The sequence below is a fragment of the Tachyglossus aculeatus genome, chromosome X2 (assembly GCF_015852505.1).
Source record: "Tachyglossus aculeatus isolate mTacAcu1 chromosome X2, mTacAcu1.pri, whole genome shotgun sequence".
In the NCBI taxonomy this organism is placed as follows: domain Eukaryota; kingdom Metazoa; phylum Chordata; class Mammalia; order Monotremata; family Tachyglossidae; genus Tachyglossus; species Tachyglossus aculeatus.
This window is the reverse complement of record NC_052100.1, coordinates 10,504,953-10,515,597: the sequence shown is the minus strand read 5'-3', so window position 1 is coordinate 10,515,597 and position 10,645 is coordinate 10,504,953. Positions and strand designations below refer to the sequence as shown.

The window sequence follows — 10,645 nt, the reverse complement described above, 5'->3', positions numbered from 1 at the left end:
AACAAAACAAAACATATTAACAAAATAAAATAAATAGAATAAATATGTACAAATAAGAGTAATAAATACGTACAAACATATATACAGATAAGCTGTCCTAAGCACTTCGGAGGGTACAAGTTATTGTTGTTGCCAACTTGTACTTCCCAAGCGCTTAGTACAGTGCTCTGCACACAGTAAGCACTCAATAAATACGATTGATTGATTGATTACACTACAACGATAAGCAGACACAATCCCTGCCCACAACGAGCTTATAGTCTAGAGGGGGAGACGGAGATTAATATACTTAAATTACAGATATGGACACAAATGCTTTGGGGTTGGAAGGAGGGGAAGAATAAAGGGAAGAAATGCATGTGCAGAGACTGCTTCAGGTGAGGAGGCGATGCCAATAAGGAGTTGCGAGGAGGAAGACATGAAGGCTACAGGTTTTGCTGGTGGAGGAGGTCAGCACACAGCCCGTCCCAACATTAGAAGCAGCGTGACCTAGTGGACTGAACACTGGGCTGGGACTCAGAGGACTTGGGTTCTAATCCTGGGTCCGCCACTTGTCTACCGTGTGACCTTGGGCCAATCACTTAACTCCTTTGTACGTCTGTAAAATGGAGACTAAGACTCTGAGCCCCACTTGAGACATGGACGGTGTCCAACCTGATTACCTTGTATCTACCCCAGTGCTTAGTACAGTGCCTGGCACACAGTAAGCGCTTAACAAATGCCATTAAGAAAAAAGAAATGCTGACCAGTACTTTTGGGTCACGAGGTTTCCCCAAGCGCTGGGGAGGTCACAAGGTGATCAGGTTGTCCCACGGGAGGCTCACAGTCTTAATCCCCATTTTACAGATGAGGGAACGAAGGCACGGAGAAGTGAAGTGACTTGCCCAAAGTCACACAGCTGACAAGCGGCGGAGCCGGGATTTGAACCCATGACCTCTGACTCCAAAGCCCGGGCTCTTTCCACTGAGCCACGCTGCTTCTCTACTAGGTGCCAGGCCCTATACACAGCACTGGGGTAGATACCAGATCAGGGTGGTCACAGTCCCTGTCCCACATCAGGCCCCCAGTCTTAATCCCCATAGAGAAGCATAATGGCAGAGTGGATGGACCACGGCCCTGGGAGTCAGATGGTCATGGGTTCTGATTCTCCCTCTGCCACTTGTCTGCTGTGTGACCTTGGGCAAGGCACTTCAATTCTCTGTCCCTATGTTTCCTCATCTGTAAAAGCAGGACTAAGACTGTCAGCCCCATGTGGGACAGGGACTGTAAACAACCTGATTTGCTTGTATCCACCCCAGGGTTTCCAACAGTGCCTGGCACATAATAAGTGCTTAACATATACCATAACAACAATAATAATTTTTTATTATTGTTATTGTTATTATTATTATTAATAATAATAATAATAACCCAGGTCTCCTGGCTTGTAGGCCCATGCTCTTTCCAGTGGGCCATGCTGCTTCTCAACTAGCTAGCCTCATGGGCCTAAAAAGAGAAATTCTAACCGAAGGTAGGGGGAGAGGAAAAGGGGTCAGGGCCAGATTAGCAGTTCATGCCTCACCCTCCTTCCCAGCAGCCTATCACAGGGGAACAATAGTCAGGAATGATGGGTGAGGCTTGAGGCATCCCAATCCACACAGAGCACAGCAATTGGCCTAACCCCTGAAGCCCTGGGGGCCTACGAGAAAAGTTTGTGCCTCTCTCGGCACGTAAGCACCTAGGAGGCAGCATGGCGCAGTGGCTAGAGCCCGGGCCTGAGAGTCATGGGTTCTAATCCCGCCTCGGCCACTTGGCTGCTGGGTGACCTTGGGCAATGTCACAACTTCTCTGTGCCTCAGTTACCTCATCTGTAAAATGGGGATCGAGACTGTGAGCCCCACTGGGACAGGGACTGTGTCCCACCTGATTTGCTTGTATCCACCCCAGCGGTTAGTATAGTGCCTGGCATATAGTAAGCGCTTAACAAATACAAAAATAATAATAATAGGTCCCGAGGCTCTGGCGAATGCTCAGAAACCCGAGACCTACAGCTAGGAAGGCCATTCAACACGAGCTCTTGCTTGTTACCAGCACGGGATGGTAGGGAGGCCGATCCCGACAGGTAACAGGAAATGGTTTGATAAACCCACGCCAGGTTTCTCCTTTACCTTTTCTTCCTGGGGTTAGGGCTCTTCCCTTCAATCAATCACTCCATCGATCAGTGTGATTTAATGGGTGCATACAGTGTGCAGAACATTGTAAAAATAATTATAATAATTACGGTATCTGTTAAGTGCTTACTAGGGCACTGTACTTAGCTCTGGGGTGGATACAAGCAAATCGAGTGGGACACAGTACCTGTCCCGCACAGGGCTCACAGTCTTCATCCTCATTTTACAGATGAGGGAACTGAGGCACGGAGAAGTAAAGTGGCTTGCGCTTGGGAGGGCACTGTTGCCAACTTGTACTTCCCAGGCGCTTAGTACAGTGCTCTGCACACAGTAAGCGCTCAATAGGCGCTTGGGAGAGCACAGGTGAACAGAGTATTGTAGTCCCGTGCAGGTACCCTTTGTTGCCCCGCAGGGAGCTAAATAATAATAGTATTATTACTATTACTGGGATAGTTCACCCCTATTGTACCGAGGAGCAAATGGAGAGATTAAGTGATTGGCTCCAGGGCGCGCCCGGTGAGTTGGGGCCGGGGGAGATCAGTCGATCAGTGGGATTTATACAGCGAGAAGCAGCTTGGTTTAGTGGAAAGAGCACGGGCTTGGGTGTCAGAGGTCACGGCTTCTAATCCCGGCTCCTCCACTTATCTGCTGTGCGACCTTGGGCAAGTCACGTCATCATCATCATCATCATCAATCGTATTTATTGAGCGCTTACTATGTGCAGAGCACTGTACTAAGTGCTTGGGAAGTACAAATTGGCAACATATACAGTCCCTACCCAACAGTGGGCTCACAGTCTAAAAGGGGGAGACAGAGAACAAAACCAAACATACTAACAAAATAAAATAAATAGAATAGATATGTACAAATAAAATAAATAAATAAATAGAGTAATAAATATGTACAAACATATATACATATAGACAGGTGCTGTGGGGAAGGGAAGGAGGTAAGATGGGAGGATGGAGAGGGGGAAACAGAGAACAAAACCAAACATACTAACAAAATAAAATAAATAGACTAGATATGTACAAGTACAATAGAGTAATAAATCATCATCATCAATCGTATTTGAGCGCTTACTATGTGCAGAGCACTGTACTACGTGCTTGGGAAGTACAAATTGGCAACATATGGAGACAGTCCCTACCCAACAGCGGGCTCACAGTCTAAAAGGGGGAGACAGAGAAGAGAACCAAACACACTAACAAAATAAAATAAATAGAATAGATATGTACAAATAAAATAAATAAATAGAGCAATAAATATGTACAAACATATACACATATATACAGGTGCTGTGGGGAAGGAAGGGAGGTAAGATGGGGGGATGGAGAGGGGGAAACAGAGAACAAAACCAAACAAACTAACAAAATAAAATAAATAGACTAGATATGTACAAGTAAAATAAATAGAGTAATAAATCATCATCATCAATCGTATTTGAGCGCTTACTATGTGCAGAGCACTGTACCAAGCGCCTGGGAAGTACAAGTTGGCAACATACAGAGACAGTCCCTACCCAACAGTGGGCTCACAGTCTAAAAGGGGGAGACAGAGAACAGAGCCAAACATACTAACAAAATAAAATAGACTAGATATGTACAAGTAAAATAGAGTAATAAATACGTACAAACATATATAGACAGGTGCTGTGGGGAAGGGAAGGAGGTAAGATGGGGGGATGGAGAGGGGGAAACAGAGAACAAAACTTCTCTGTGCCTCAGTTACCTCTTCTGTGAAATGGGGATTAATAATAATAATGATGATGGCATTTGTTAAGCGCTTACTGTGTGTGAAGCACTGTTCTAAGCGTTGGGGGGATACAAGGTGATCAGGTTGTCCCACGTGGGGCTCACAGTCTTAATCCCCATTTTACAGATGAGGGAACTGAGGCACAGAGACTTGCCCAAAGTCGCACAGCCGACAAGTGGTGGAGCCGGGATCAGAACCCATGTAAACCCATTAAGCCTGTGAGCCCCTCGTGGGACAAGCTGATGACCTTGTATCTCCCCCAACACTTTGCAAATACTAGACGCCTAATAAATACCATTATTATTATTATTACAGCGCTTAATGCGTGCAGAGCACTGCACTAAGCGCTTGGGAGAGGACGATATATCGGAGTTGGGGGAGTCGATGCCTGAACCCGTCAATTGAAGTGGGAAGCCCTGGAAACCTCGAGCCGGGCGGATTTCTGACCCCGGGGTTGGCGGGGTGGGGGGAGCGAATCTCCTCCTCCCCCACCCCGAAATATTCGTGATTTTTTTAGGTCCTCAAGGCGCTTCTGGGGGAGTCGCAGCCGGAACTACAACTCCCGAGATGCCTTTGGCCACGGGGGCCCTGCCCCGCCAGTGCGGGCTTGCAAACCTCGGGCCGGCCGGGCCTCCCGGGTCGCGGGGAATCGAGGATTCCGGGGTCCCCGGACGGAGCCGGCACCATTTCACCCAGTGACCGGCAGAAAGAGCCCGAGCTGTCGTCGCTGAAGGGGCCGGGCATGGGGAACTGCCTTGCCTCCGAGCAGGCCGCCGTTGTGGATGATTTGTCTCCCTTGAATGACTCGGGGGACGGGACCAGTCTCACCGGTGACCTGGTGGCCCCGTCCCCGTCTCTCGAGGTAAAGGCCCCGCGCGGCAGGAGGGAGGAAGGCCGGTCAGAGATCAGGGAAAACGAGCCCCGAAAGGATATGGGGGAAGGTGGGGGGACAAGAAGGCCTTCCCAGACTGAGCCCCTTCCTTCCACTCCCCCTCATCCCCCTCTCCATCCCCCTCATCTTACCTCCTTCCCTTCCCCACAGCACCTGTATATATGTATATATGTTTGTACGGATTTATTACTCTATTTTACTTGTACATATCTATTCTATTTATTTTATTTTGTTAGTATGTTTGGTTTTTTTCGCTGTCTCCCCCTTTTAGACTGTGAGCCCACTGTTGGGTAAGGACTGTCTCTATATGTTGCCAACTTGTACTTTCCAAGCGCTTAGTACAGTGCTCTGCACACAGTAATCGCTCAATAAATACGATTGATGATGATGATGAAGGTGGGGGGACAAGGAGGCCTTCCCAGACTGAGCCCCTTCCTTCCTCTCCCCCTCATCCCCCTCTCCATCCCCCTCATCTTACCTCCTTCCCTTCCCCACAGCACCTGTATATATGTATATATGTTTGTACGGATTTATTACTCTATTTTACTTGTACATATCTATTCTATTTATTTTATTTTGTTAGTATGTTTGGTTTCTTTCGCTGTCTCCCCCTTTTAGACTGTGAGCCCACTGTTGGGTAAGGACTGTCTCTATATGTTGCCAACTTGTACTTTCCAAGCGCTTAGTACAGTGCTCTGCACACAGTAATCGCTCAATAAATACGATTGATGATGATGATGAAGGTGGGGGGACAAGGAGGCCTTCCCAGACTGAGCCCCTTCCTTCCTCTCCCGTTCGTCCCCCTCTCCATCCCCCCATCTTACCTCCTTCCCTTCCCCACAGCACCTGTATATATGTATATATGTTTGTACGTATTTATTACTGTATTTATTTTACTTGTACATATCTATTCTATTTATTTTATTTTGTTAGTATGTTTGGTTTTGTTCGCTGTCTCCCCCTTTTAGACTGTGAGCCCACTGTTGGGTAGAGACTGTCTCTATATGTTGCCAGCTTGTACTTCCCAAGCGCTTAGTACAGTGCTCTGCACACTAAGCGCTCAATAAATACGATTGATTGATTGATTAACAAGATGTAGCCCTGGGGAGAAGTGGACGGGGGCTGGGGAAGGTGAATAATGATGATGGTATTTGTTAAGCGCTTACTCTGTGCCAAGCACTGTTCTAAACGCTGGGGTAGATACAAGGGATGCATCTGAAGGATTCCTTTTTTAATCCAGTGCCAGGCACTGGATTAAGCGCTGGGGGAGATGCAAGTTAATCGCTTCGGACACTGGCCCCGGGCCACATGGGGCTCACAGTCAAAGTGCAGGGGAGAACGGGCATTGAATCCCCATTGAATCCCCAATAAATACGATTGATTGATTGATTGATTGATTTTGCAGTTGAGGGTTTGCCTGGGAGTTTCGACGAAGCTGGGAAGGATGAGTAGAAAACTCCAGCTCCCCATCAACTGCAGCCCGGCAGTCTTGTAGTAATGATAATAATGGTATTTGTGAAGCACTTATTATGTGCTGGGCACCGTACTGAGCGCTGGGGTGGATTCAAGCAAAAAGGGTTGGGCACAGTCCCTGTCCCCTGTGGCACTCACAGTCTCAATCCGCATTTTACAGATGAGGTAACCGAAGCCCAGAGAAGGGAAGTGACCTCATTCAATCGTATTTATTGAGCACTTAACTGTGTGCAGAGCACTGTACTGAGCGCTTGCCCAAGGTCACACAGCAGACAAGTGGTGGAGTCAGGATTAGAACCCATGACCTTCTGACTCCCAGGCCTGTGTTCTAGCGAACAGCAGTGACATGTTTGTTGTCTGTTGACCCAGTTAACCCCATCCCTGGCTGGCACACCCTCTGTCAAAACACAGCGTTTCCCAAAGTCTAAATCTGGGCCGAGCCTGTGTGGGGATTTGGGATGGAAGAAGGGAGTCGCTCCCCAAAATAATTAGAGAAGTAGCGTGGTGTAGTGAAATGAACACGGGACTGGGAGTCAGGACCCGGGTTCTAGTCCTGGCTCTGCCACATACCTGCTGGGTGACCTTGGGCAAGTCACTTAACTTCTCTGTACTTCAGTTCCCCCATCTGCAAGATTGGGATTCAATAACCCCCGTTCTTCCCCCTACTTAGACTGTGAGGCCACTGTGGGACCTGATTATCTTGTAGATAATCTTGTAGAGAGCTTAAAGCAGTGCTTGGCACATAGTAAGTGCTTAAAAACCATAATTATTATTGTTATTCTAAATCCTAAGGAGCCCAGGAACTATAAAGCTCAACTCCCCTCAACACCTTCACTCCCAGAGGGAAATCTAGATCGGAAGTACCATTTTGGCACGCACAGACACTCTCTCTCCCCCCACCCCCACATTCCTCTCTTCTGCTTCCACGCAGGAAAACATGCCAAGCCCAGTGTACCATCCAACCCCAAGCCAAACCCAGCTGGCCACTCAGTTCACGGAAGAAGAACAGATCCGAATCGCCCAGATCATTGGGCTCATCCAGCACCTCCCTACTGGCATCTTTGATCCTGGCCCTGAAGCATCCGGAACAAAAAACCAGGAGTAAGCAGGGAAGGGATTAGGCGTGGAGTTCTCATGAATTCCCCGAGTTTGGTGTAGGCCGAGTTGGGGAAAGGGTGAGGGGTGGTGATGGTAGGGAAATGGACATTTGGTTAATTGTTCCTTGTTCGTTTGGGACAGCCCGAACGGGTTTTCCAACGTTACAGCTGACTCATACAGTAGGGTCTCCACATTGTCCTGTAACTCCTGCCTACCGAATTCCAAACAGGGGAGAGTGTGGTTAATGCATTGCAGGCCATATTGCTGCCACAAACAACTCTAGTGCCACTTCTAAATGTTTAGTGGTGACCTCTTCCAGTAGGAAGGACAGAAATGAGGATCCCTTGAGCTCAGAGATCTTTTACTTCTTCCCGGAGAGTGAGGGGCGAAAGGCCATTTCCTCCCTCCATTTGTGTTTTTCCCCCCTTTCTCCAAATCCCAAGTAGCAAAAGTTATTATCTTGTCCAGCCCCAAAACCTGTAACTTTAGGGTTCCCACCCGAGGGTTTCATTCAGCTTCCTCAAAGTATTTCTTCTTTAATTTCTTTTTTCAACTAGGAAAACTCATTGTCTTCCAGATCTCCCTCCTCTCCTCTGTCCCCGAATCACTGCAGCTCTGTCTCTTCTTCCCCAGATGTGTCATCTGCATGCAGGACTTGGTTTCTGGGGATTCTATTCGATTCCTGCCATGTCTGCATATTTATCACGTGGACTGCATTGACACCTGGCTGATAAGATCGCTAACTTGCCCCTCCTGTATGGAACCAGTAGACGCTGCTCTTCTTGCCTACTATGAGGCAGATGACAAGGATCCTTAGCTTCATATTGTCCTCTCTTTCTCCTTTTTCTTTTTCTTATTAACAACTTTGGCGAGCAAAAGAGGCTGGAAATTTTGCACATTTTTGAGATACACCAAAGAATCCCGCACCTCTCTTTGTGTTACTGGAGTGACTGGTGGCCTGGCTCATATGACACAGAAACTCAGATTGTGAGCATCTGGTTGGACGTCACTCCTGGAAGGATGGAGCTCAGAGTTCAGCCGCTTCAAAAATATCATTTTGAGGTAGTCTGTGTAGGCTCCTTTTACATCTGAGCTTTTAAAAGATGAGTCGATACTTGGCGAACTTGCCAGCTGGAGAAACCTAAGCCCAGCCCACCAAAGCAGGCTGAGGTTTTATTTTTACTTTCATCTCACCTGTCAGTTTGTTCTCTGGATCATCCCACCCCAGAAAGAACTCTGAGGCTTGTTTTAAAGGCTGCAGAGATGCTGCCCTATGGGCTGTCAGATAATGTGAAAAGATGTTGCAGGGACTAATTCATTCTGGCAGGAATAAACCCACCACTGTTGCTAATTCCAAAGTCTTTTTAAGTGTTTTTGCTCAGACTTCTGTAGCATTGGAGTGGTGTATGTGATGTGGAGCTTTGTATGAGGGAGGTCATGGGAAGGGGGACAACTTTCAATGTAATCAAAGAGTGAGCGAGTGAATGAGTGTGTGTGTGTAGATGCAAGTTAATCAGGTCAGACACAGTTCCTGTCCCACATGGGGCTAGATTTTCTGTCCCCAACCTCTTGCCCCGAACAGATTTAATCCAAGTTGCAGCAGCTTCAATGAAGGCTTTTCAGGACTGTCACAACCTACTTTCTAGCTATTGTATTCTCTGTGTTTTCCCAGGTGAGTATTACCAGCATGTGAACGCTATCTCCATCCCAGGGTATAGGTTGGTCTTCTGCAAAGCAGGGCCACCAAAAAAAACCTTTGCCATAGTCTCCAAGAAACTTGCACTTCAGGTTTAAAAGTGGCCCTGGGGCACTTGCCACGAGGTGACTTTGTCTTCATGTCTCAAATTATTATTTTTTTCCCTTTCTCCCCACCACTAGGCACATCAGAGAATCATCTTGGCAAGTCCTTTTTTGAAGTTTTTTTAAATGGTATTTTAGTGCTTATTATGTTCCAGGCACTGTACAAGCTAATCAGGTCGGACACAGTCCACATCCCACATGGGGCTCCCAGTATTTATCCCCCTTTTACGGAGTAGGAAACTGAGGCAAAGAGAAGCGAAGTGACTTATCTAAGGTCACACAGCAGCTACGTGGCAGAGCTGGGATGAGAACCCAGGTCCTCTGACCTCCCAGGCCCATGAACTATCCACTAGACCACACTGCTTCTCAGTTTGCCACCCTTCCTGCCATTTTCTGTTCTCTGTCTACTTGTCGCAACTGGGAAAGGACAAGCAGGCATGACCTTGGCACAAGTTTAGCAGTTGCTGTGCCAACGGGGGGGGGGGGGGGGGGGGACATTGCCATGACATTGGCACTCAGAGGGGGCAGCCTCCCTGGGATGCTGTCTCTTCCCTCAGGGTGTGAGACTAGACAGGGAGAAGCTGATGGTTGCGATCACTTTGAAAACAGCCAATAAAATGTGACTCATTTAAAGTGACAGCATGAGCTGTTTCAGGACAGTGGTGCTTGATGATGATAATAATCATGGCATTTGTTATTATCATTATTAATAATAATAGTATTTGTTAAGCAGTATGTGCCAAGCACTGGGGTAGATACAAAGTTGGACACAGTCCCTGTCCAACATGGGGCTCACAGTCGTTCATTCATTCAATCATATTTATTGAGCGCTTACTGTGTGCAGAGCTAAGCTCCTGGAAAGTACAATACAGCAAATAAAGAGTTTGCCTGCCCTGCCCAAAATGGGCTGACAGTCTAGAGGCGGGGAGACAGACCTCAATACAAGAAAACGGGCATCAATATAAATTTATAGAATTACATATATATATATATATATATATATATACATACACACATACACATAAGTGCTGTGGGGCGGGGAGCGGGGGAAGAGCAAAGGGAGCAGGAGCTGAGGAAAAGTGGGGCTTAGTCTGGGCTCAGTCTTAATCCCCATTTTACAGATGAGATGACTCAGGCCCAGAGAAGTGAAGTGACTTGCCTAAGGTCACGGAGCAGACAGGTGGCAGGGCCATGATTTGAACCCACGTCCTCTGACTCCCAGGCTAGTGCTCTTTCCACTAGGCTGTGCCACCTGTTATGTGCTTACCATGTGCCAAGCACTGTACTAAGCACTGGAGTAGAATACAAGATCATCAGGTCTTAAGTAGGAGGGAGAGCAGGTTTTGAATCCGTATTTTACAGATGAGGAAACTGAGGCCCAGTGAAGTGACTTGCCCAAGGTTACACAGCAGGTAAGTGATGGAGCTGGGGTTAGAACCCAGGTCCTCTAGACCCCCAGGCCCGGGCTTTTCCCACT

General features: G+C 47.5%; 1 protein-coding gene across 1 annotated transcript; it reads left to right on the top strand.

The window, feature by feature from the left end:
• The first annotated feature begins 4,540 nt into the window (after positions 1–4,540).
• On the top strand, positions 4,541–8,722 carry LOC119949387 (RING finger protein 11-like). The gene is made up of 3 exons (XM_038771131.1): positions 4,541–4,767; positions 7,202–7,371; positions 8,002–8,722. Exons 1-3 carry the CDS (start codon positions 4,648–4,650, stop codon positions 8,183–8,185), a joined length of 474 nt encoding a protein of 157 aa, XP_038627059.1. The 5' UTR covers positions 4,541–4,647; the 3' UTR covers positions 8,186–8,722.
• The last annotated feature ends 1,923 nt before the right edge of the window (positions 8,723–10,645 follow it).